We start from the raw sequence: 26,890 nt of genomic DNA, 5'->3' as shown, positions 1-26,890 counted from the left end.
GCTGGTGGTTCCAGGTGACTTTATTCATCCAGGACTGACCAGAGCATGTCTCTGGCTGTGCAAGGCACGAGGCTGGACTTGCTGCAGTCCCTCTGGTTATGGGTTTAATCAAAGCAAACAGAAGCAGCTTGCCAGTTACCTCAACTTCAAGGGACCGAGCCGGGGGCACATGGGAACCTGCCAGAGAGAAGCAGGGAATCAGAGAGGAAATGTTGCCAGCAGCTTGACCCCATGCTGGGAAGTGATCATGCACAGAAAATCATCTAGCAGAAATGATAGCAGTAACCATGACAATGTCAGCAGCAGAGGACTAGCAGGGCTTCCTCAGGGATTAACACTTTTCTGTACTAAGAGCATATCTCCCTTTTCTGATGTGCAGTGTTGATTCAGTGGTAGTCCATGTTTGCTTTATCTTCCTCAAAGCAGACCTACCTGAGAAATTGCTTTCTCTGCAAATAGCGCAGGAAGGGCTACCTGTAAAATGAAGATATTTTTTACAGAAGTCTGTCTCCTTCTGTGCTTGTGGAGCACTTTGTACCACAATCCTATCCTAAACCCCCTCCTTTGGATGTCCCAATCCCAGCCAGGAACAGCTGCTGACTGAAAAGGAAGCTGTGTCATTTCACGGAGCACACTGCTGTTTTCTAAGGTGTGACTCAGAGCCTTTCAGTTAGGTGTCAGCATGTGCTGTTTGCTAGAAATAAAATTAACATCAGCTAATTCTGCTGGGGTTTGTTTTGTTTCTTTCTTTGTTTGTTTTAAAGTAAGCTTTTTTCTTTTCCTCCTTCATATCATGAGTGAGGTGCACACAGAGTAAAGCTCAGAGAGCCTGGTCCTGGCTGTGTAGGAGGACCTGTTTCTCACAGCAAGAGCTTCACAGAGGAGCTGGTCACTAACGAACAAAATCCTGGTGAAATAAAAGGAAAGGCAAAGCATGGGCACTAAGTCCCCAAGGAATTATTTTTAAAATTATTATTAACTACTATCATAGTCATAATCATAATTTTGCAGAACTCTGCTCTTCTGTCTGAGTCAAGAAAGACAGAGCTGCATCCACGTTTGCCCCCAGGAAAGCACAGCATTGCTCCTTTACAATGTAGGCAATTGGAGTAATGGAGCACTCTTTATCCGACAGGATGACTGATGCAAGCTGTCAGCCAATATTTGACTTTCCAAGTGAGATTAGATTTTGCATTTTATTGAATAGAAAGTGTGCAATACAAGGCACTCACTTGACAGAGAGCTGCTCACAACCTTGTGCAGCCTAGAGGCTACTTAAACTCTGCTCCTTTTCATCATATTGTCCGGTGGAGTTTTAAAATCCTGAGTGTTATTGTGGATTGCGTTAGAGGAGGGCATAAGAAAGGTAAGTTTCTGTTGCTGATTCTTTATTTCCTACTGTAAAAACATAGTAATTTTTTGTCCTGAATCAAAGGAAAAAGAGAAAGATTTTACACATGCACACAAAAAATTCAGGGCAGTTCGGTTTTGGATTTGCTTCTAGCTTGCTTACTTTCATTAGGTTACTTTTATGCCCTATGTTTTGAGTGTGTGTCTAACTGCAGAGAGACTTACATACAGGTGTACCTGCTTCCACGTGTGTCTACCTGTTCCATGCATGCTGATATTGCAAGCCTAGGCAAACAAGCAGAGGAAGGTAGATTGCTGAACTCCAGTTTGAAAGATACCACTGTTTCTTTACTAGTGATAAAAATTACCACCTCTTACCATAGGCTGCTATAAGCTCATAATTATTTGAAGACTGCACTGAGACTGAGTGACTTTTATTTTTAAGCTTTGTCACATGAAGGACAGGTGTTATACAGGAACATCAGACTGAAATGCTCTATCACCCTTTGATTTTTGCAGACTAGCAAGCTGCAATCCAGTCACAGCCCCTCATTTATGTAGGAAAGGCAAAAAAGGAGAGCAGCTTTTCTCAGAGCTTCATTGGAGTCAATATGAGATTGTTTCTGCCCCAGACCTAACTCAGTTCAAGCAGAACCATAGAGTGATGGATCAGGGGACTATTTTCATTGACAAGTAATCTGTTGCCAGGTATCTCTGCCTCATCTCTCCCCATTGCTCTGTTCAAGGGTTAACAGCCTAGGAGCCACAGCAGGATCCCTCTGCCACCCTTTGCCCCTCTGCTAGCAAGACCAGAAACACTGAAATCCAGCCTTAGAGAAAGACCACTGAAAAAAACTGCTTCTGAAGGGCCATGGTGGAGGGACACCCTCACTGGGTACATATGAAACCAAGCCAGCCTTGCCCACAGGCAGGAGTGAGCTCTTCAGCACGAGTGTACTGTAGGGGGATCTCTCCAGCTGGATGGAGACCTGATTCATGGTTTTCAGAGTAGCAGCTGGGTCTGACTGTGGCAAGCTTGGGGGTAACTGGGAGAGGGTCAGGATAGACATGGCTCTGCACCACTGCTCAGCATCCCGCTCCTTTGGGATGGCTACTAGACTGGGCCTAACAACCAATGATGCTATTCCAGATGTGGGGACTCTACCTCCATCCTTCCCCTGTCTATCAGGCCACCATTTAGAAATTATCTGTCTGGCTATTATGCTCCCATAGACTCATCTGCACTTGCATTCATACACTACTCTTCACAGCAGATGTAGTACTGTCTAAGACCAAGAAGGAGGAAAGTCACACCCCTCACTGAGAGATTCTGAGCAGCTGTCTGGAGTGGCACCGTGCTGCCCCTTCCAGGCCCCCACACATGCTTTGTTTTCTCCCAGGCAAAATGCTTCTCAATTGGTATTTTGCCTCAGCAGGGAAGGCAGTATGCCACAAAGGTCATGGGGCTCTACACCCACTGCTCTTCACTAAGGCATATCTGGCTTCTCACAGACAGAAAGTGACCTGAGTGAAGAGTCCTTGTGTCTCTGAACATACTCAACCACTCAGACGTGGGGATTCTCAGCTGATCTAAAATTGGTACTACACTTTCAAGTGGCAGGTGGCAGGTGTTAGTCATTAATTGTCCCAACCGGACAAAAGAAACCAATGTGGTTGTTTTCATAGAAGTACTGGGTTAAAATAAGCATCATGTTGTCTTTAGCAGCTGTAAACTTGCAAGAATGGCTGAAATACAAAACTTCACCTGGGCAGTGGAAGATACTTTCAAGGAAATCTTTCTCACTTATATGAATGGCTGGAGGAAAAACATGACAGAGGCAGCCAAGAAACTGCAAGCCAAAGTTGATGCTGAAAACTTTGACTATGTTATCCTTTATTTGATGGTGATGATTGGAATGTTCTCCTTCATTATTGTGGCGATCTTGGTGAGCACCGTGAAATCAAAGAGGCGAGAGCACTCCAATGACCCCTATCATCAGTACATCGTTGAGGACTGGGGAGAGAAGTATAAGAGCCAGATTCTGAATCGAGAAGACCTCAAATGTGTGATCCATGAAAATCTGGGTGCAAGGGACAAAACAAGTCCCGAATCGCCTTGACTTTTTGGAAACACCAGAAACCATAAAGCCATGTGCAGGGAACTCACTGGAATTACAAATAGCTGTGACACTGTTCATTAGGCAGGTCAGTGTGGGACAGAGTGCTGAGGAAATCAGCATGTTTCCCACGAGGACTTTGGCACAGCTGCTTGGGGAACACGTGTGATTGTGCTCCGGTTTGGTGTTTTGTTCTTCAGGAAAATAAAACCAAGAGAATGAGTAACTTGATTTCTTCTTTTTTAATAGATTTTTTTTTTTAAATCCAGAAGCAGATCTGGATGTTCATAACTTAGAACAGCTGTAAACTGGTGGTCAAGAGTGTTGATTTAGATACAATCTGTATGACTTAAAAATAACTTGAAAATGTACAGTAAAATACCAAAATCTCAATCTATGGACTGAAGAGTGTGTAAGGTATGAGTCACAGGAGGTAATCTATACCTACACACATTAATTCCAAACTGTTATTTTAATGATCTGTCTCTCGTTTTGATTTCCTTATTCACTGGCAGCAAAGATTGACTCTTGACCTTCGGACAAGGCCTGCCCAGGGAGGTGGTGGAGTCACTAACCCTGAAGGTTTTCAAGAGGGGATTGGACATGGCACTTGGTGCCATGGTTTAGTAGTCATGAGGTCTTGGGTGACAGGTTGGACTTGATGATCTTTGAGGTCTCTTCCAACCTTATTGATTCTGAGATTCTGTAAGAGCTGCTAAACTAGCAATCTCATCTAGGAGCATGTCCTGGCTGTCTAGGGTAGCTTCCAGAGTCTCATCATCTGTCTTCAAGTACACAGCCAGCCAAGCTGCCTCTGCTGGTGCTTCTTGGTTCTCCAAAGCAATCTTTCTATCTGAGATGCAAGCTGAGTGGTAAGAGGTACTGGTTACATTGCATCAGCCAGGGCTCAGTGTAAGCAAACGAGATTCTACCTTCTGGTTTCCAGAGGAAAGTTTTCTATACCCAGACATTAAGGCTGACCCATTGCCACTCTTCCTAAGAGATTCCCATGTTGGGTACTGGTTTGCATTGGCCGGGAAGTGGGTTTTCAAGAGGGTTTGGCTTATCTTGTGCTGATAATGAATCACAGCATTGGCTTTCAGGGAGTAATAAGAGGCAGAACTGGTGACACTTCCAGTATTAAAACATTTTGTTATACTCTGTCTGGGCCTAACTTCTAGTCATGTTGTCAGACTTGAATTCCTTAAGCTGTAAGTTCCCATGCTGGCTGTCTAATGTGTGGGTTGGTTTGTTTTTGGAAAGTTTTGGCTGAAACACTTCAGCCATATCTGGCACTGCATTTCCAACAATTTTGTTTTGCCTGTGTTGAAAAGAAATGGAGAGAGAAAAAAATTAAAAGGGCTTCTTTTCTTGGGAAGCTTTGCCATGTTTGAGAGACCGGTCTTGAGATTTGGCACAGTAGCTGCTGCCATGCTCCAGATGTGCCTTTTGCTGGCACAGTAATAAGCCTCTGAATAATCTCAGTCCATGAGCGTTGGTGTGGGCTTGTTAGGTCCCAGTACATCCTTCCGCTGAGCCTCTCCAGACACTGATGTCCCCTTCCCCGCTGTGTTCCTGGGTGGCCTGCAGGTGTCTGCCAACCCCTCAGCTCCTGACATGGGTGTGCTCCATCCCCAGGCTGCAGGTCCGTCCTTTCTTTCAGGGCTCATGGACTGGAAGAGTACAGATACTGTGCTGCACAGAGCTCAGGTCCTGCTCTGGCAGAGGGTTTGGACTAGCTGATCTTTCAAAGTCCCTTCCAATGCCTATCATTCCGGTACTCTGGGTTCCAGTGTCACGGCCATGGAGAGCCCCTTTTGGCAAGGTATAGTCGGAGAAGTCTCCCTGGACAACTCGTCCAGGTACAGCAGTATCTCCAGCAGCTGCCAGATCTTTTCAGGCCCTGCCTCCCTCCAATACCTGACCCCGTTCTCGCCTCTGCCCCGGCCCTGGTAGCAGGCAAACGGCTGTGAGGATGCACAGCGACGCCGAGGACAGAGACCTGGACTGCTTTGTCTTCGCATCAGCACCCCTGGGACATGCGAGAATTGCCTTACTTCAGAACTGCTGTTTTTCGCAAGGCACACGGCTTACTTTCACCTCCGGCGCCAGGCGGTCTGCAACGGGAGCAGGGAGACGCTGCGGCTCTGCCGGGCGCTGGCGCTGCTGGGAGCTGTAGTTTGCCGCGGCCTCCCGCCCAGAGCCATGGCCGCCGCGTGAGGTAGGAGACGCGGTTCCTGGGCCTGCCCCGCGGCCCTCCTTGGCGCGGCTGCCCGCGGCGCCGTGCGGGGGGAGGCGGGATGGCAGGGGCAGCGGGGGTGCATCGCGAAGGAGCGGGGCAGCCTGACCAGGCCTGCTCTGCCTGCACTGCTGCCCGCCCTCCGGCCTGCTGCTCTGCCTGCCGGTCCCTGCCCGCCCTGCCCTTCCGCTGCTCTGCCCCCTTGCCTGCTCGCTCCTGACCAGCCACCTTCCTTTGCCCGTTCACCCGCCCCTCTCCTTGCTCTCCTTCCTGCCCACCTTGCCTGCCTGTCGCCCTGCCCTCCCCTGGCTATCCGTCTGCCGCCCAGCTCGCTGCCCTGCCTGCCTGACTCCCGCACCGGGCCCCGTGCCCGCCCTGGCCCCCGGCGCCAGCGGGGGTGTGAGGCGGCACCAGAAGCTTCCTCTCTGTAACCTGCGGCCTCCCGGGGCGGGGGGTGTGCGGTTTAAAAGCTGCTGAAAAGAGGCTAGCTGTCTATGAAGGTCGGGCAGGCTTGATTCGGGCAGGCGGTCAGTGTCCGGTTGTACTGCTGCTGGGTACGAGGCACAGCTGCCTGGAAATGTGCTGTATGGTGTGTGCATCTGCCAGGTTTTGTTGGCTGGTGAAGAAAAAAAGTAAGAAAGAGGGATCTGAAGTTACCATTTGTTGCAAAAGTTACATCTCCTGGAGCGTGGGTATGGGTTGCTGGCTGTGCTGGACACTGCTGCTGCTGCGACCAGGAAAGGTGACAGAGGCCTGGGGCAGAATTGGGTTTGGGATGGAAGCATGGGAGGCTGCCAGCCCAGCAGACCATCTTAGGGCAAAGGTGGTGGCAATAAGAGAGGGCCTGCAGCTTGCAAGGTTCCTGGTACCTGGCTGAAGTGGTGCCCAGGGAGCCATAGTGGAACAGTCTGACGTGCCACTGACCAATTTGATTTTGGTTCTAATCCAGGTGCCTGATTGATGCACCCCACTGGCTCTGTTCTTATTGCAGAGTTTGGAGCATGTGAGGAGCTGCCAGGAGGAATCACTAATATTTTCATTTCTGCTGCTTCAGGTATGGAGATCTTATATGGCTTTATGTTCTTGGTGTTCCTGGCATTGATGTTAGTTTAGGAATTTCTTTATTGGTGATGCTAGTATAAACTGGGTGTTTACACCAGTCCTTTTATTGAATGATGTTGTGACCTACCTACATATAGAGGCTGTAAATGTGCATAGGTCTGAATGCTTCTGCCTTAATAAAACTTCTGTATCTTGTGGGAGTGGTTTGTGCAGTAGCTCTAATGTGCTGTTGCTTCTATTGTGTTTCTCTGCAGCCTTGGAGCTTTGCCATATTACTGTGGTTTCCCATGACCCAGTAGGTTTTGGTCATTTTTTGTTTGTTTATATTTTGTTTGTTTGTTTTTGGGAAGGCTTGATCCTATCTTGCAGATGTTCAGCCTGATGTACAATGCAGCAGGTAACAGGTAGTGGTAGGTCTTCCAGTGATGCAGGAAGTCTGCATTTCACTTCCTGAAATAGATGCATTAAAGAAAGCAGCAACAAGAGCAGGTGTAATGAACCCCCTTTTCTAACTCAGGACATACTCAGCTAACACTCCATTTTAAATGCACTCAAATAACCCTGATAGCACAATGTTTTCTGTGGCCTTGTGACTGCTGACTTTTATGGCTTTTCACAAAGTGGACAAAATGGAGTTGTGCAGAAATCCCCAGTAGGCAGAAGAGTATCGTGAGTCCCATTTTCCTGAGTAGATGGAGTTATTGGCAGGGTGAGCAAGACATTTAGCCAAGGCAGCTCAAGTGGGTTTGTTAGTACCCAGATGCCTGTGTGGATGTTTTCTGGTGCCTGCAGGCCAGTCAATACTCTGCTGCTGCATAAGCAAACAATGGCATAAGTGCCTGGGCTGTTGTGGTTGCTGTGGTGGACTGGAGCTGTAACTCAGTGGCTGAGAGACCTGGATTCAATTCTGTGCTCCACTGGAGACTTCCCATCTGATTTGGGCCCAACTCCCTAGTCTGTCTGGGGTGGTCTGTGTTGCACAACACAGCGTTGTGCAGAGATCCTGTGTCTGGTATCGTCCGATGGCTCGCTCTGGGACTTGGTGCAGCCCTCCCTGAGAGCTCTTTGACCCTGCCGAGGACACGAGCCTCTAGGGCTGCTTTGGTGACTGCCTGCTCTGAACCCAGAAGACCTCACAGCTTTTGGAGTCCATGGCAGATTGCTAGTACAGTGCTGATGTGTGTAATAGGGGCAGACCCTCTCTTCCTTTCCCATCTGCAGTAGTTTGATCTATTTCACAGAGGAGTTCAAAGTGTAAATAGACTAGTAACAGGGAGGTGCAATCACAGGGAAGAAGGCCACCAGTACACATGAGAGTGATAGAGTTTTATCCCTACCTTGCAAGTCTACAAGTACATGATGGATAGCTTATGGAGCATCTGTCATGGAATCTCCAGCAGGGCTTTAGGAAGAGCCTAGTGCTCCTGTTTCTTTCTCACATGGCTCAACATGAGACCTTACTTCTGAGTGAAGGTAATAGTGACCTTCTGTGGGGCCCAGTCTCTGTTCCCAGTAGCACTGTTTGTTAAAGGAGCTTGATTTTTCCTGGAGAATGAACAATACCTGGCTGTGGATGTGCTCTGAACTCCTATCTGTGCCTTATCTACCTCTGAAAAGGCAAATATGAAACTCCAGCTGTTTATTTGCTTGCATGCTTTTAAGATACCACAATCTTGGAAGTACAGTGAGCTTTTTCATTTGAGTTGATGACCTTAGGTGCTAAAAATGTTCTTCAAATGAGAAGTGAATCTTGCTTTTTCCTTTCCACTTTCTTGTCCCTGCCTTGTGCCCCAGTCTCATCCATTTTTTTTTTCTGTCCCGGGGTTTGAGCTGGACTTAATGTCTGAGTCAAGATGGAGACTGAAAAAGTCAAGAGGTGAAGTGGGGAGAAGTATTTGAAGGCTGGTGCACAGGATGTGGGGATGCAACATGGGCAGAGTGCCTTCCTCGCCTAGTTCTAATCTCAGGAGACACTGTGAAGACAGACCATCAAAAGTGTCAGGTCTTGGAGAAAACATTTTGGAGCAAGACTCTTCAGACCAAAGGCAGAATTTCTTTACTTTCCCTGCTATGTGACTTCAGTGAAGTGCACAGTTCAGACAGATTAAGGCCTGTGTCTCAGCAGAGCAGAGATACTACAGGAGTGTGGCGCTAGAGGCTTAATGTATGGGCTCACAATCGTGTCTGCAGGAGTACACAGTGCAGTGATACACATCATCCCCTGCTTTTTGCTGGTGGGACAGCATGCTGCTATCAGACCCCACAGATGGGCTTGCATAACGTTTGCTGAGTCTTAAAACTTCTTCTGTTTGTGAGAAAATGACTAAACTCCCATTTTCAGCATCGTATGCCAGATGCTACCCTGTATTTGAATGGCTGAATTCTTGCCTTTTTACAGCATGTTGCAAAATTGATTGTGGCTGAAGCACAGAATTTACAGCAGTTTAGGAGAAGAGTGAAGGCTGTGTCTGATGAAGCTGCTACCTAAGTCAGGATTCTGAGATGAGGACACTCTGGCTGGGCAGTGCAGTCCCTTCAGATCAGGCCAGGCTTGTGTAGCTTTGGTTTCATTGAGAAGCAGCATGTAGCATCTGAAATGCCATGCATTGGATGAGAACCATGCATCACTCTTTGCTCTAGTGTGGATTTTTTTCTGTGGCCAACTGGCAGTGGTCTTCAAATCTTAAGGGTCACTGAAATTCAGGTGGAAACATCAGAAGTTAAAATGCCTTCTTTTTGGAGGTTGTAGCACTATTGACTCATGAATTCACAGCTGCCCTGACATTATATCGACAGGAGAAGGGAGCTGCGCAACCCATGACCAACCCAGTAAATACTGAATGACAGGTGCCTTGGCCACACCACTGCTTTGGTATAGTTTCACCTTGGTAACAGAGATCTCCAATGGTGTCTCACTGTGGGGAATGTTTCCAGGGTGGTCTCTGCAGGGTGAGAATTTTGCAGCTGAGGGAAGAGGAGAGGAGGGGATGCTCTAGCTGGAGAAATAAGAGCATCTGTAAAGAAGCTGGCTGAGCAGCACAGGAGCTGCACGAACATGAATTTACTCGACCCCCTGTTTCTGAAGAAAGGTCAGCAACAGCTGCTGTGATGTGATGGTGATTTATTCAGCCCAGCTGCTGGTGAAGGTTTGGGCTAGGCTGCAGGACTTCCTCCCACTTTTTGACAGCAACTGTCATTACACATACAGGAAACACCTCGAGGGGATCAGGCAGGGAGATGTGCTTAATTTGAAATCCAGCAGCTGGAACAGTGTCAGCACTAGTGGAACAGCAGCAGAGACCAGAAGGCAGTGTTGTAGCTGTGTGCTACAGCCTTTGGCATCCCCTTGAGCATTTCTCAGCCTGAAGCTGAGCTCTGAAATGTATGTTGACCACTCAAGGGATCTGGCAATTGGTTGGTTCACTTCTGTGTTATTGTGGGCTTCACAGAGAATATAATTTATTAGTAAATGAGAGAGAAGTGGTAAATTGTACTAGCACCTAGGATTCATTAGGTATTCAGGCTCCAAACAGAGCAGGTGGGCTAAAAACCACAAGACAGCTCTTCTGGGTGCACTTCTGTCTGCCAGATCTCAACCAGCAGTGAGGTGGTGTGAAATGCATACGTGTCAAGCTTTTGAAAGCAGCCAGCATTGTGTGTTCAGTTGGACAGCTGCTGGGATGTGCTGTGTGTGATGGAAGCCCCTCCTCTGCTCTGCGCAAGCGTGGCAGCTGCCCGGGGTCTGTCAGCTCCCTGTCCTACAGCAGCGTGGATGTTGCTCCTGTCACTCAGCTCCACAAAGGCCCCTGTAGGTCATTCTAAAACCATGTGGCTCTGATGCACTGCCAGACACTGTGCAGCAGATGAGCTTGTCAGAGAGGTGCAAGGTGGACGAGCTGAGTAGAAACAGATTGGCTAATTATTTTCTCATTTTAATTTCTTCAAGATGTTCCTGCCCTGCTCTGTGCCTTTAGAAGTGTGACACTTGCTGGTGCTGCAGGAGAGGCAATATCAACACACAGCCAAGATGGTGGCCTTTAACTGGAAGGTGAGGAAGTTTCACATTCATAAAGCAGTGAATTTCTGCTCTTTCAAGCAGATGCATGTAAGATGTGGTTGGGGTGGGTCTTTTGTTTAAAGATGGTTTCCTTCCCTAGGTGAAGGTTGGTTGACCACCACGCTTTCTGTCCCTCAGGGACAGAGAACTTGTTGGTGTTGCCCTTTCTTGCCATTCATGCTAGCACCTCATAGGCTGGCCTCAGTAGTTGCTGTTGGGGCCTTCCACTTCAGACCTGAACACAGTGCTGGCAGGCAAGCTCTGCCTTGCCCACCTCTGCTCCTGGCTTTCTTCTTTCTGGGCTCTCCTCTGGTTCCTTTTTCCTCAGCTTCTTTCTTTACTCAAGGGTGTTTTATGCACTTCTAGCGCAGTGGGGTCATAAACATTCCACGGTGTAGGTACACAGAAATGTTTGAGCAAGGACTTCATGCATTAACAATGTTAACATGTTAAACCATTTACTAAGAAAGCTATACTAACCCCAGGCCTTGGCTTTACCATTCTGGAGTTGTGGTTTAAAGAGATTGCCACTTCTAGTATGTGAGGAGACTGGCAGAGGCTGGCTCTCTTTGCAGAATTAGAGGGAAGTTACCTGATGTCAAAGGTAACATGCAGCTTGTAGTATTACAGGAGACCCCACTTGAGCCTCTGATGTGTGTACTTTAAGGGAACACACTAATGGTGTATGGATACAAAGCTTTTCCTGCACTCAGTAGTTTGACTGTGACCAAATGGCTTTATAAGGTACTGAAAGGCCTGCTAAGGGTATAGGAGGGTACACAGAGGTTTGCTAAGGGGGAGCTGGCCCTGTGAACCTACTATGTACCACTGAAAGATAGGATTGATTCTGCTGGCCAGGTGGCTCTTTGTAACAATGGGCTGGGAAGTTCATGTACCTTCAATATCCTCATTATATTTGTATTTCATGTTCATAGTGTTTGCACTTTATTTTCCACTCTGTGTATAGTAGCATGCTTATGTATAACTGAAATGTACAGTGCAATTTCAGTGGTTTCAGGCATTAAAAACTCCTGAACAGAATCATTGGAGGCTGTGAGAATTTTACTTTTCTTCTGGTTTAAAGGCATTTATCTCTGCCTTGCAGATCTGGGCAAGTTAACTGCAAAACTGCTACCGGATTAAAATGTCTACAAGCATAAAAATGCCTTTGGGGATCACATCTAATAACTGATATGCACAGATATACATTGCTCATGTGAGAATTGTTCAAATTCAAAAGTGTTTGCACTTTTACTGTTACCCTAAAATACTCAGTTGTTCCCCTTCACCTCAAGATTGTGCCAGTATTCTATTTGCTGTAAAGCAAGAAAAAGCAGCAAAGACCTGCTCAAAGAGGCCTCATATACAAACCTGAGTGAACTTGGTTTTGTCCTTTCCCCTAGATGTTGATCTGTCTAGTTTAAAGTTTCCTACTGGCAAAAAAGCATGAACAGAGGAGCATTCCCATTGCTTTGAATAATACTGTGGCTGTAGGAAGCCATACAATGTCCCTGTAGATTCATTTTTAATGCTCAAGTGTTCCAGTAACTACCTAAATATATTATTTTGCATTTCAGGCTTTGGAGAATTTCCCATTGCTGATGTACATTTTGGCAGCTAAAACACTGATTCTTTGCTTAGCATTTGCTGGGGTAAAAATGTACCAGAGCAAAAAAATTGAAGAAAAGCTGAAGAGGGAACGTGAAGAGAAGTTGAAAGCCGAGGCAGAGAAGAAGGATGATTGAAGAGTCTCTCAGGTATAGAATTTATTCATAATCCTGGTGTTTGATAGTGGCATAGACATATTGATCCCATTATGTTTTGACTTGGATTTATTTGGATTGTACAATTAGAACTATTACCATTACCTGGGTTCTTGTGCTATTTTGGCTCCCATGACATTTCACTGTATTTGCAGTACCTGTATCATGCCTGTTATTTGTACAAATTACAGCTCCCACCAGAAAACTTGGCAGCCATTGTTTGGGATTTAGGAGATCTTGGCACAGTCTTTCTTCTCCATCCCTAGTCTTGTTGAATTTTGATTCCCAGTCCATTGCATAGGAAATCCTGATGGGTAAAGAGATGGTTAAATTGGGCAAAAAAAGCATGACAGGCATGCCAGACAGAATGATGCACTAAGACCTCTTAAGTCACATAATTAAGATAGAGAAGAATCAGCCATTCCATATTAGTTAAATACTCGACAAGTTGTAGACAATTTAGCTGGAAGGGCCAAATCTCATGCTGTGGAACTTTCCAAGGTAACAGTAAGGCTGTGGTGCTATATAACACCCACCACAGAGACTTCACTGAGAAAAACAGACCTCTTTCAGCAAAAACAACAAAAGGAGCATTTCACACTTCCTTGATGTTTAGGGTTTCCATTCCACATGAGCTGCATATTCCTTCTACCTTCAAATTGTAAGCAGTCGCTGCCCTATTGGATTTAGTCCATTGGCAAAATGAGTGCTGCCTTGTGCTAAGATTATATTGTCTGACTCCTTTGGTATGAGACTTTTGTATCAATGGATTTTGTATCTCTCTGTTCTGCAGAAAAATGGGAATTCTATTTCTGCCTGCCTTTGGTAAGCTTGGTGGAGTTTGATATCCTGTTACTCTTTAATAAAGGAGAAAACTTCCTTTCTCCTTTTGAGGTCATCACCTCACACACGAAAACAGCTTGAGGTTTTAGAAGTGTGTGCTAGTTTTAATTTCAAACCTATCCCTGTTTTATTTCCTGCAACAGGGATTTGAAATTGTGATTAGAAATGAGGCCCTGGAAATAAGCGTGGGAACGAAGTGGTTCCTTCACATATTAAAACCAACAAATCCAAAGGTGGTTTTCAGTCCCCTGTTTATATCAGACTGAGGACTTGTCTCTGGGCAGACTTGTGTTATTTTAACCTTTATTTTAAATCACTTTCTCCAGCCACTGGAAAATGGTGTGAGAACACTTCTCTCTGTTTTGGTAGAGATAAGTCAGGGTAAGGTGTATGGAGTTTTGTTGCTAAACAAATGAGAGATGGGCTGCCCTGCAAGTGAGCAGGCCTGCTGCTTGTAATGAGGAGCCTGTTGGGTGCTGTGTGTGCAGCCTGAGTCCTAGGCAGTTCTCTCTGGCAGCCTGAGTTCCTAGCCCAAGGGATTGCTGCACCAGGGTAACAGGCTCATGCCACAAGGCCTCTGTGTCCAGCATATGACGCTGACCTTGTTGAATGAGTAGCCTGAGTCCTAGGCAGTTCTCTCTGGCAGCCTGAGTTCCTAGCCCAAGGGATTGCTGCACCAGGGTAACAGGCTCATGCCACAAGGCCTCTGTGTCCAGCATATGACGCTGACCTTGTTGAATGAGTAGCATTAAAGCATCTCTGATTTTGCTGGGAATACCCTATTTGCCTAGTCACCCAGTGCTGCTCTCCAGAGGCTCAGTCTTTCCTAAGTTCTGCCATCTCTTGGGCTGTTAGCCATGTTTTTCTGTAATGAGTTTGCAAGAAGGTGTAAGTTCTCCTACCCTAAAGATGTTCTCTGGTGTCAGCACTGCACAGCTGTGATTAGCTCTGATTGCAGTGTGCCACGTGTGCAGGCAGATTTAGCCCATGTGGTGCCAGGATATCATGCCTGCTGTTCTCATTGCTGTTTCCCCACCCTGCAGATTTCATGACACTTGGCAGCTTGTGTTGGATTCTTTTCCTGGGAGAATGAAGCCTTCCTGTAGAGAAAGGATGTGTCAAAAGAATAAACCCCTCAAGAGTAACATTGACTTAAACTGTATCTCAACTTTTTACATGTACAGCAAAATATATATGCCTTTATTTATGCAATAAAAAAATCCTTTGTTAACAAAAGTAATGGCCTTGGTTGCTGTGTACTCAAATGCTACAGTTGGAGCTGCTGGGGAGGTAGCTTTTAAAGATTAGCTGCAAGGAGATAGATGGTTCTGAAGAGAAAACTGCTGAATCCATCATGGGTGTGTACAAGGTTCACAGACAGATGGAAGAAAAAGGGGAGAGCTCTGTGCGGCTTCTTTAGAGTGACTGCCACCTGCAGGGGTGTAAATCTGAGACTTGTGGGTTCTTTGTTGAATCCACATGAGCAAACCCAGGAGAAGAGCTTTTCCAGGCAGATCTTTCTCAAACCACTTTCTGCACCTAGGGCTTCCTTAGATTAGTGTAAACCATAGTGCAAACCACAGTGCCACCTTTGAGGTTTCATTCTAAGAGGTTTATTACACAGTTTTGCTATGCACAGTATCCAAGAACTCTGTTTACTACTTAGTAATGAAAACCCTCCCTGCTTCATAGGCTTCTGCAAGGTTTTTCTGCATGTCCAACAATGCCAGATTCTGGAGGAAAGTTGACTAGGCTAATCAACACAGTGGATTTTTTTTTCCCCACAGAAACGAAAGGTTAGGCATTTGTTATTTGTAAAGGCTTAGGCAGTGCCAATGGGTACATTTGCCTTCACTTTTCCCTTCATGTTTCATTTATAAAGCACTTCTTAAATCCTTGTAGCTAACAGAAGTTAAGATGAAGCTGAAATCTGACAGTGGAGAGAGAGGAGGTAAGAAAAGAGATGGAAGATTCTTGGAAAAACCTTGTGAGTCTACCAGGATGTAGGAAGGCTGTAGGATGGCTCGCTCATGCCCTCTCCCTTCCCTCACAGCAGCACACCCTACTGCAGCATGTGTCTAGCAAGCGCTGTGGGGCGAGTTTGTGTGCAGCTGATAGGGCTGATGCTGAGAGCTCTCACTGTGGGGGAGTTAACTGGGAACTGCAGTGATGTGAAAAACCTTGCTGTTACTGCTGTCACCTTGGTGACTGGGGAACATAAGTATTGCAGAAACCCATTGCCAGGCTAGAGCTATATCCTTGCTGTGGCAGCCTCAGGGCTAGGGAGTTTGTGGTGCCATTGTAAAACAGCAGTTTCCCTCTAGGGTCTCAGCAGTTGTCTGTCTGTGCAAAGGTGGCAATTTAATTGACTGGCTCTGTGGTGTTCAGTAAGAATGTTGGTAACCACCTCCATTAAACAGCTATTGAGGGAAACACACCAAGGTACCTAGAGAAGCCGCAAGGCCAAACCCTAACAGAAAATTGTCAGGCCTGCATAGTGTCCAGCAGCTTCAAAAGTAGGCAGTGTCTTGGCTCTGTGCGATCCCTGGTTGCCTTTGAATACTGGCCTCAACCTAGATTAGACCCAGCTAAGAGCAGATTCTTCTAGATCAATGGTAATAATAAGCTTTGTTTTGTTTTGTTAAACTGAAAGCAGAGATATTCTTTACCTCAGTACAGCTGCTCTGTAAGCAGAATCAGAGATATACTATCTCCCTTTAAAGAAAGTCATTTAGGTTCATAGCAATTGGATACCAGCTGAGCACCATTTAGTATCCGAAGCAATCAAGACTGGTGCTAAAATCTCAGGGCCCTACTCTGCCAAACATATGCAAAAGGAAATTTACATAAGGTGTCCTTTTTTTTTTGCCCCTGCCTTGAGCAGGGAAGTTCTTTTTTGTGATAAGTTCTTATCTAGGAGTAGTTTTCTCAGAAGTCCTCCATGTCACCAACTTCTTGCCTCTACAGCCAAATCAGAAAACCTGTTTGTGTGTCTAAGACTTCAAATCTGCTCCATCCTGGTTGCCTTTTTCCTTAACCTTATAGTAGCGCTGCAGCACAGATAACACCTAGAGCTTGTGAGGAGTATTGAAGCAGGCTGTTATCTTGGAGTTTCCAAACTAAGAAGAGATCTTGTCCATTCCCACACCAGAGCCACTGTCTGTTCCCTGACCTACCAGGGTACAATTTTGAGCTATGCTGTCACTGGATAGGTTACAGCAGGGATTTTTTACCTTTCAGTGTTCTATGTGTCACAGTTGCAGCCTTGAACAAGAAAATAGGCTGACACTGGGGGGAGACAGCAGCTCAGATTTGTTTCACTTTTTTGTTCAGAAACAAGCTGGGGACTTCAAAGTCTGGTTTCTTGCTGAAAGAAGGGTTATGTGATCAGGTCTGTCAAGTTTAAAAGAGGAGTAGGTAATTCAATTTGGTTGAGTTTCTGCAAGCGAGAGGAGTCAGCAAGTGTATGTGTGTGTAGCTTGTTAGACAACAAAAGATCTACATAGGATCCTCTTGGAGATGTTCCCATTCCAGAAGGTGAGCCAGGTCACACTTTCCTGGTATCTACAAAACTACAGTGTGTCTCCTTCTCCCCTATTCCCTAAAGCTGTTCTCTTCCAAAAGAGAATTCTTCTTGTACAGATGGGCAGCGTAACCTTGCACATGTTTTTCACTGGCTGATGTTGTCATTGTCAGCAGTGCAGGTGATGAAAATGGAGAAAAGGAAAGGATTGCTGGCTTTTAAACTTCTAGTGTTTGCCACTTTAGACTTTCTTTTACTGACAGAAAGGCCATGTCTCTTTAAAAAAAAAGCCAAAATGCTTGTCTAGTAATAAAGAAAGAATCTGTTGGGAGTTTAAAGGAAAAAACATAAACTTTCACATGTTCTTAGCCAACTTAAGGGGCTGCTATTCCTGCTTGAAGGAGCTCAGTGGCAGTGGGGTATCTGTAATCCTTAAAGTGAAAAATAAGTGAAGAAGTATTCAGCAAGATTGTTTTCTCATTACCTGTTTTGGCTGAAATGAACTCAGCTTAATTTTAGTACCACTGAACACTTTTAGTCTGAAGACCAGAAGACTTTTACCAGAAACACAACACACTGATGCTGGAGAAAGGCAGAGCTCCTGGAGCGGTGCCTCAGGACAGGAGAGACTGCTCTTGAGCCACTGTGCTGCAAGTTAGGGATCTAAATGTTTTTCAGCTCTTCCAAAAGCCTCACATACAAACAACAGTTTCCAACATTTCCTTTCTCACATTTCCTCTTGGGGATCAGCAATTCCAGATGTCTTGTCTTGCTCTTCTCGGTAAAGGCACTGCAGACATTTTGTCTGGGGTAGAGTCCTTCATAGCTCTCCTTGATCCCAGCTCTAACCTGTGACACTCAGTCAGTGTCTCTGCCTACCTGCTGGTTGTCAACACCCTGGCCTTAACTCTGGCCAAAGAGGAGCATTGTGGGAAACTCTGACAGACTCCTTTCCAGCTCTGGCATGGGAGAAACCAGTGGACTAGTTTGAAACACTTTGCTTATTTCAGTTCTTCACAGTCTGCAAATTTTTTTCCAAAGATACCTCAACTTGTTGCATGCTCTTCCTGTTTATTGCCTCTGTGGTAACCTCAGCCTTCAAGTCAAGTTTAGTGAGGAGCTGATAGAACTCACATGAAGCAGTTGACTGCCCTGTGTGTCTGATATGCTCCTGATCACGTGGAGGAGGAACAGATGTACAGCCCACATCAGAGTGTGGAGACAGATCAGGTAAAATTCCTGAAATCTGAGTTTGTTTCATCCCCTGGAGTTGTGCCAAAAGCCATTTCCAGACAGACTGGTTGTAAGGGACTGTCTGTTTTGGGGACTCCAAGCTGGGTGGATGTTCATGCACAATGTACATCGCTCCGCAGTTTGACTTTGGATTTGGAATCTGGTTTGTCTTGGCTGCTGGAACAAGTCCAGCATATCATCTCTGCTCAGTTGGACCTTGATTGACATATGTATGTACCAACCTGAGGGATAATCAAAGCACCAGCTGGCTCTTCTCCAGCTGATGCCAGAAATACCTGCTGGTTGCAAGAACAGTTGTCCCCATAGTGATGGACTCCTCATACGTTCCTGTAGAGAAAAAAGTTTGCTTGGGCACAAATAAGTGATTAGGCATATATTCATGTCTATCTCCATATGGCATCAATTTCTTCCTCTTTGAATCTGATGAGAGAGCTGTTGAAAATATCTGTGTGTACCGGCATCAAAGGCTGCCTCACAGTGAGACTGTTTCCACTCTAGGCAAAGGCTCTTGAGATAGCTGTCACAGAGCTGAGAATATATATAGCTGCTGCCTATTGATCAGCAGAAACACAACATGGGTGACTATCCTTTTTTATCACTCTCTTTTTTTTTCCTGGCCTTCCTCATATTGGTTGGGTTTGCTCTCCAATGCCTCAGCTTCTAATAGTGTGGCACTTTCCCAGTTCTCTGAGTCTCAGTTTTCTGTGACTCATATTCCTCTGGCCTAAACTTAGGCTAATTTACTGGCTTAGTGTTTCTCATTGATTGGAGGAGGCTTACAGCTAGCCATCAAGAAATGTCAGACACTAACAGTTAAGTGCAGTGTAAGCCATATACATGAGCCTGGCCCTTACATTTAATTGTTTTCCAAACCAGATTTTTAATGTATGTTTCTTACACAGAGCATTGTTCCCATATGCCTCCTTCATTCCTCTATGTGTTTCTCCATACCTTCTCCACATGGTTGCTGCAGAAGAAAATCTATTACAGAGTCACAGAATGTTAGGGGTTGGAAGGGACCTCGAAAGATCATCCAGTCCAAGCTCCCCTGCCAGAGCAGGATAACCTAGGGCAGGTCACACAGGAGTGCATCCAGGAGGGTTTTTAATGTCTCCAGAGAAGGAGACTCCACAGCCTCTTTGGGCAGTCTGTTCCAGTGCTCTGTCACCTTCACAGTGAAAAGGTTTTTCCTTATGTTTACATGGAATTTCCTATGCTTCAGCTTTCACCCTTTACCCCTTGTCCTGTCATTGGGCATCACTGAGAAGAGCCTGGCTCCATACTCCCAATACTTGTCCTTTACATATTTATGAACATTCATGGGGTCACCCCTAAGTCTGCTCTTCTCCAAGCTAAAGATGCCCAGATCCCTCATAAAGGAGGTGTTCCACTCCCTTAGTCATCTTTGTGGTGCCACCTGGACTCTTTCAAGCAGTTCCCTGTCTTTGAACTGAGGAGCCCAGAACTGGACACAGTATTTTCCAGGGCAGAGTACAGGGGGGAGAGAACCTCTCTCAAGCTACTCATACACCACAGGATCCCATTGGCCTTCTTAGCCACAGGGGCACATTGCTGACTCATGGTCATCCCAGATCCTTTTTCCCTAAGCTGCTTTCCAACAGACCAGCCCTCAACCTATACGGGTACACAAAGGCAGAGGCTGAGATTTGAGCAATGCTGCTTGCCTTTGCCTTTCCACTACTTGGCCAACTTTCTCCCAGTACTCAGGAGCATGATACAAAATGAGCCCCACTCTGCCTGCTCAGTTCTAAAAGCTCACACCTTAAGTCCCATCTTTACAATCCTGGCTTGGGTCTCTGTAGCCTCTTGCCCCCGAGTATGTTTGTCTCATCTCTACCCTGGGTTTCAGCATACTGTTGAGGCAGAGGACTTGAAAAGAGGGGGAAAAGTGTGTTGAGCCAGTCATTACAGGCCTGCTTCATGAGCTGGAGGAAAATAAATGTCTTTTTTTCCATGAAGATGAGGCTTGAAAAAGCAGTTAGAAGTAATTAGTCAATGAGACATCGTGAAAATTCAGGTGATTTGCATTCTGGCTAGCTCAGAGCAGCGAGACATCTGTTAGAGCTTCTTCATCAACATATGCATTTGCATCTGCCTCGCCTCTTTATGCAGAGATACTTGAATCACTCTATTCTAGTGGTGCATTTCAGTCACACAGAGAGAGGTGTTTAAAATCCTACCAAGAAGACACTAGACTCGTGCATGCTATTCCAAGTGCTCTTGAATAAGGTGCCTGCTGTTTGGTGACATCCTCCTATTAGCATGTTTAGTCATATGTTAAAAGCATTGCGTGTCATCCTCAATTGCCAGCTGAGTCAGAACTGTATGAGCCACAATATTTTTCTTCAATACAAAGGGTTACAACGTTCTGTAGAAAACAGAGGTTGTCCTTATCCTTATGCAACAACAAAGGTGGGAGTGGGGAGGAAGAAAGGACTCATCTCAGAGGATTTTACTTAAAATACCAAACTTCATTTCATGTCAGACTCGGTTCTTTTTTCTGCCTGCAGGTTTCCATACACCTTAAATAGGACTGGGTAGAAAAATTTTGCCAGTCCTCAACCTCCCAGTAGGAAGCCTGGGAAGATTGAAGGTATTTAGTGAGGTTTGTCCAGTCCTTTGCAGGAAAAGGATGTTTTTCCCTCCCTCTCTGGGAAATGTGGCACCAAATGCTTCCTCTTTATTCATGCTTGTTTCCATGAAACTCTTCATGGAAGCTTCACCCTCATTTTACCAAAGAATACAAAACAGGCAAGAAATTGCTGTCACACAAATTACCTCCTTTTGCTACTTCCTTGTTGCTAAAATGGATAGAAGGCAGGTGATTCTGTACCTGGTCTCACAGACTCCAATGAGAATCAGAGGTGGCAGAAGACACATCCTACCAATGAAGCAGATACACCCTTCCAATGTAGAAATCACACTCTACCAAAGAAGTAGTGGCCCTAAACCAGCAGCTACATAAGCCACGGTAGCAGAGACTGGTAAGGCTGAGCAGTAGCCAGGCAGTTGTTCAGGACTCTGCTCTGTTCAGGTCTGGTCTTGTTCTTCTTCATGTGAATCTTGAACACAGCAATAAGTCATCCAGTTTGTGCCAATTTGACTATAACACACTGTAATTTCTCACCAGTAGTGTCGTCAGGTGAAGGTAAACAGTCATGGGGAAGATGTGGTGTGCAGCATTTGTTTCTTAAGTAAAGTAAGTTACTGTGAAATTTCTGCCTGTCCCCGTGGTAAACAGGCACCAGACCTACTTCTTCCCTCATACTGATTTTATACCCCTTACATCAATATCTAGTGGAGCAATTCCTGCTTCAAGCCAGTGTAAAAATATGTTCAGGGCCATGATATCGGGACAATATAAACATTCCTGCCCCTCTCCAGTCTCTCCCTCCTCCCCCCTGCCCCCAGCTCTTTCCTTCTGGCATTGGAAGCACCTGATTTTCCATTCTCTGCTAGATCCATCTTTGTAAAAAAATTGAGCCTGTGTTTTTGCTGAAGATGAAGCTAAGAAAAGATACTTATTTTTCTGTGCATATTCACATTTCAGCTGTAGCAAATGACATGTCTGGATTCTTCTGAAGGGAGATGAAACACCCTTTGGTGTGGTGTCTCTGCCATACCAAATTACCATGCTCGTGTGGATGGTTTTCCACACACAGAAGAAAAACTGCACAGATTTGCCTCAGTGTATCAAAATGTTTTAGTGAACCTGTGAACCATCTCATAACTTACTTCTATGCTTTCATGGTCTTGGTTTTCTTAGAGGTACATGATAAACACACACCTAGTAATGAGCAACCCAGAAAATTTACACTGGAAGCCACTTTCAAAAAAACCAAGTGTTCAATGAACTTGAAAAGGCCCTGCTGTTAAGAAATGCTCTCTTGCATCACTCATAAATAATCTTTTGAACTCAATTCCATGATAAATTATTACACCTCAGTAATCAGTGTCTTGGATAAATAAAATCCCCAATGATGATTGCCATATTTTATCCTGAGAGACTGAACTCTTCATGCTCTGAAGCCCAAACCAGCTGCTAATTGTTAGGCTTCAGAAAGGAACTTCCCTTTGAGAAAGATTTCTAGTACCTGTCACTGAAATGTTTATTGCAGTCCACTGTTGGAGGTGAGGTACTCTGTGTAATGAACTGCTGAGCTGACAGAGATCTAATGCATACATTGAAAGGATGTTTTTCAGACCTATTCACCGTGAGGGTGACAGAACACTAGAATAGGCTGCCCGGAGAGGTTGTGGAGTCTCCCTCTCTGGAGACATTCAAAACCTGCCTGGACGCGTTCCTGTGTAACCTGCTCTAGGTGGTCCTGCTCTGGCAGGGGGTTGGACTAGATGATCTTTCAAGGTCCCTTCCAACCTCTAACATTCTGTGATTCTGTGACTTCGTGAGCTGTGAACAATGGTGTCAGGCACAGTACAGCTTATTCCCTGGGAGCAGATATATCCCATTGGGGTTAAATAAAGCCTTTGGGGTTAAATACAGCCTTGCCTACAGAATTAATTTTGCAGCTCCTTCTTTCTTGAAACTGAGGGTATTTACATCTGTGGCATGGTCTTAGGGGTCCCATAACAGAGGAATTTGTGCAGAAGGCTGGATCTTGGGCATGCTTTGTCCCTTTTTTGTGATAAGGAGGTCCCTTCCAAGCACAAGCATAATGATTATCAACTTAGTCATAGAACACACATAAACATTTGGATTTTAAATTCTCTCTCTTATTAGTGCTATTGATGTGGTCTTTTATGTTTGTAACCTGTGAAGGAAAGGGCTTAGCAGGGCTGGATCACCATAACTCATTCAACATCGATCGAATCACCTTTAAAGTCGGACTGTAGGAAGAACCACTTAAGAAAGGGTGTCAAGGTAGTAGTTCTCCCATTTCTTCACTCTGTTGAACACTACCTTCCATTTATTTGGGGTCATCTTCTCTATTCCTTTAACAATCAAGTCACTGAAGAGGATACACCTATAGGAGTAGGTGCTCTCTAAAGATCTGAGGGCAAAGTCCTCCCTGTTGTTTATAATAAACCATTTCAAAGAAGACCAGGCGACATCCATAGGGTAGAGGTAGCTGTAACGTGAAGGCACAACGAGAAGCTCATGGCCATTTGCTCTAGCAGCTTCATGGCAACACTCAATGCTGGACATGCAGATCGCTGGTGTGACTGGTGGCAGAGTTCCCGTCTGTGGCTCCTTGCCCTCTTTGGCCCCAGCGAGCATCGGCTGCGTTTTATCCCTTGTCACAATGACACACTTCCCATAGCACGTGGTCAGAGATTCACACAGCTCCTGAAAGATGCCATTCTGCTGGTGGGTGGGCAGATCGACTCTTAATAGTAGTTTGTACCTCCAGGGTACCCACCCTTGGTGGCTGGCAGCATGAACAAGTGTCCATACTGGCCAGTGCAAGCTGGTCTTCTCAGCTGTTTTTTCTCCTGTTATAAGACTTTCTGGGATGTCTGTTTCCCCTAAAAACACAGGGTTGAAACCATTATGCTGCAGCGTCCTCAGAACTCTTAAATACTGCAGGCACTGCCTCTTTGAAGCAGCATCAAAGCAGCCCCTGCGAATTATGTGGCAGAGGAGTGGACTTGTGAAGCGCTGCATGCTGATGTCTCCAGGCTCCTGAAGGATGCTTGCAGAGCTCACAATGCTCCTGTTGCCCTGGCGTTGCTCCACAGTGTCCTGCCCAAGCAGCAGCAACAGCAGCACGGGCAGCTTGGAAACCAACGGTTCTGTCAGGCTGGGTAGGGTGCAGATGGGCAGCTGGTGGCTTCTGGAATCAGGCTGCTCACCTTACACATTGTGATTCCTTCTCTTTTATCATTGGGTGGGTGCTTGGACTCTGTGTGTATGTGTGTGTGTGAGCCAGACAGGCATTTCTGAAAGGAATCCAGGGGAATGTGGATATGGTGGAAGGAGCTGGCCAGAGTCAGCATGGAAATGAAGCCAGTGCCTGGACTTTGAGACCAGTGGTAGAAACCATTCCTTTCCTGCCTGGCAAGTGTGTGGCCTCATGAAAGACGTGGCCTTGAAATGCTACTGGGTAGATGAGGGGACTGAACCTCACGTGCCTTGTTATGGGAGAAGGAGGAACTCTTGACTCCCACATGAGCTTCTCTGGTGGGCAGGCCCAGTCCTGACAGCTCTACAAGGTGCTACATGGTGCTCAGTGCCCAACAGCACAAGAAACTGTGCAAGGTCCACTGTGCTCAGCCTGCCCAGCTCTGGGCCTTGGAGGGGGAAAGAAATAAGTGATTCCTCAGACATCCTTACATGGTGAAGTGTCTTTAGGAGTAATTTGGCTTTTAGAGTCCTCTTTGTGCACCTGTTTCTCCCATTTTCTGCTAGCCTTACCCCTTAGGGACCTGTATTGAGCCTGACACCAGCACAGTCACCCCCCTCCAAGGGTGAGCAACACCTTCAGGGAAATGGAAGGGATTATGGGGAAAAAAGAAGATTGCTCGCATGGTGTTTTGTGAACACACAGGCTGATATGAAGGTCAGGGCAGAAGGCTGGACAGATACCACGCTGCTGCCATGGCAAGTCAAAGGGGTGCTCAGGAGCACCTGGCAAAGTGAAGGGTGCAGCAGGCCTGGGAGGATGGGGAACAGTAAGGGGAAGATGTGCAAGGGTATATGTGTTTTCAGGTGCGCTGAGGGCAACAAGTGTTCACCTGAAGTATGTTGTGGGACAGCAAAAAGTGAAGACTATTTTGAACCGTCTGCTTTCTTACCCAGTCCTCCTCCTCCTTGCAGATGGATGTGCACAATTTTACTGCAGGAGCAAGCTTGTCAATGCAAAACTGAAGTCGTTCACACTTAACTGTACCTACAAGGCTGGGTATGAATGCTAGCAGCATCATCAGCCTGCCAGATGGAGCTGAACAGCAGAAATGTCTCAGCCTCTGATGATGGCACGCATTTCCCTGCCCACCTCTGAAACTGAGATACCTCATGGTTCACATCATTCCCCTTGGAACAGTTTTCCTTCCCCCTTAATGCAGTGGGAAACTGGGAAGTTAAATAAAAAATAAAAATCCCTGAAGCTTAACACAGACAATGGGGTCTAATTCAGCTGTCTTGATGCTCTTCTTCCTGAGGCAGGTGAGTGGTGGGGCCACATCATCTTAGCAGCATCACATGGAGAGCAGAAGTCTGAAAAGTTGGTAAAAGAAGAAGGGTGTACCCCTGGAAAGAAGCCTATATAGTTTGTTAGCCAGATACAAGATGATAGCAGATTCAGGCTGCACACATTATGAAGAAAATACTCATGTGAGAATACAATGTAAAATAATATTGACTCACCTTGCTTAGCATTTCACACTGTGGTGTACCTTCCTTTTTTCAGTGTTAGCTTTTGTGCTCAATAAATATCTACCAGGAGTATATCCTGACATGAGCAGTCCTATGGGAGCTACTGGGTGCTAATTAGTTTTGAAAAATGCATGTGCAGGGGCCTAAGCAGTGCCTGAGATCCCCCAAAATGCTGATGTAGGAACCTCACTGTCTGAAAAATGGATTTAAAATATCCAAACTACCTGTAAAGAAATGTTATTCTCTCATTCTTGGTCCCCATGACACCCACTGGAATCACAAATCACATGCCTTATTACCTAATCTGAAGGTGTCATTTCCTTGTGTCCTCTCCAGAGAAGGATCTACCTAATTGTCCATGAGCTGCAGTATGCCATCCTTCAGAGAGACATAAAAGGGCATGTTGCTTTTGTTAGTCTTGCTTTCCAGCTACCTTCTAATTGTGAATGGACATCAGTAGGAAACAAGTCAGAGGAGCCACTGTGATAGCACTCAATGTCCCCAGGTACTCCCTCCTTCCTTGTCCTCTCCTCTCTCTCTGGGCTTGTCCTTGAGTCTTCCTGGCTGTGCCAGGATAAGCACAACTCTAACACTACCTGCCTTGTCCCTCTCAGAACTGCTTCTGTCACCAGTGGGAAGCAGCAGCTCTGTGCCTGTAATAAAATGTATATTTTTATGTACTTTACAACTTAATATCTCAGGCGGTGTTATCTTCAACCACCACTGTGACATACTTACAGAGTATATTTGCAGGTTCTGTTATTCAGTTGTGGGTATTACATTCCACGTATGAAGACAGTGAAATGATTTAAGCACAGATCTAAGAATTTCCAATACAGCAATTCAAATTGGAAATGGCAGTTTCCCACAAACAGGATTCTATGGCAGATTAGCCATGGAAGACTCACGGCTTGCTCCTCTGTCCAGTATCTTCCCAGATGCTGTGGCTATAATTTGATTGGCTCAGAGAGGGCTAGAGGCCTCTCTCCTCTCCTGCCCAGTTCATGTTCTGGAGCTTGCCCTTGGTTCAGAGAAGGCTAGAGGGCCTCTTTCTCTCTGGTGTGCTCCGTCACCAGGCTGTAGTCTTTCTGTGACTCTTCTGGGAATCAGCTCTCTTGGAGTTTTCCCCTTTCTGCCTTGGTCCAGGTCCAAGGCCTGGGTGTAGTCATTGCCTGTTAGTGCAGGCCCCTCAGCTGCTATTTGGGCAGCATTTGGCTCTTGTTGCTATCTGGGTGAGAACAAGACAAGTTGCCTAATTTCTTGGCTGGTTTAAATACTGTCCCAAGACAATTAATGCCCTTTGGTAGCAGAGAAACCTGATAACA

At 45.8% G+C, this 26,890-nt stretch overlaps 3 protein-coding genes across 3 annotated transcripts; 2 read left to right on the top strand and 1 right to left on the bottom strand.

The window, feature by feature from the left end:
* The first annotated feature begins 3,092 nt into the window (after positions 1-3,092).
* KCNE2 (potassium voltage-gated channel subfamily E regulatory subunit 2) lies at positions 3,093-3,489 on the top strand. Its single transcript, XM_009907373.2, has one exon. It carries the CDS (start codon positions 3,093-3,095, stop codon positions 3,468-3,470), a length of 378 nt encoding a protein of 125 aa, XP_009905675.1. The 3' UTR covers positions 3,471-3,489.
* Positions 3,490-5,605: 2,116 nt separating this feature from the next.
* On the top strand, positions 5,606-12,582 carry SMIM11 (small integral membrane protein 11). Its single transcript, XM_009907372.2, has 4 exons — positions 5,606-5,688; positions 6,698-6,760; positions 10,715-10,816; positions 12,403-12,582. Exons 3-4 carry the CDS (start codon positions 10,796-10,798, stop codon positions 12,568-12,570), a joined length of 189 nt encoding a protein of 62 aa, XP_009905674.1. The 5' UTR covers positions 5,606-5,688; positions 6,698-6,760; positions 10,715-10,795; the 3' UTR covers positions 12,571-12,582.
* A 10,511-nt stretch (positions 12,583-23,093) lies between these two features.
* On the bottom strand, positions 23,094-23,855 carry C12H21orf140 (chromosome 12 C21orf140 homolog). The gene has a single exon (XM_009907386.2). It carries the CDS (start codon positions 23,853-23,855, stop codon positions 23,094-23,096), a length of 762 nt encoding a protein of 253 aa, XP_009905688.2.
* Between the last annotated feature and the right edge of the window lie 3,035 nt (positions 23,856-26,890).

The sequence above is a fragment of the Dryobates pubescens genome, chromosome 12, assembly GCF_014839835.1.
Source record: "Dryobates pubescens isolate bDryPub1 chromosome 12, bDryPub1.pri, whole genome shotgun sequence".
In the NCBI taxonomy this organism is placed as follows: Eukaryota; Metazoa; Chordata; class Aves; order Piciformes; family Picidae; genus Dryobates; species Dryobates pubescens.
This window is presented reverse-complemented; position numbering and strand designations above follow the sequence as displayed.

What these genes read in the sequence shown, in the direction of transcription:
- KCNE2 (XM_009907373.2), top strand. Translation starts at nt 3,093, where the DNA reads ATGGCTGAAATACAAAACTTCACCTGGGCAGTGGAAGATACTTTCAAG.
- SMIM11 (XM_009907372.2), top strand. Translation starts at nt 10,796, where the DNA reads ATGGTGGCCTTTAACTGGAAG. An exon ending in TGGTGGCCTTTAACTGGAAG is followed by an intron (nt 10,817 to 12,402) that starts GTGAGGAAGTTT and finishes TTTGCATTTCAG; the next exon opens with GCTTTGGAGAATTTCCCATT.
- C12H21orf140 (XM_009907386.2), bottom strand. Translation starts at nt 23,855, where the DNA reads ATGCAGCGCTTCACAAGTCCACTCCTCTGCCACATAATTCGCAGGGGC.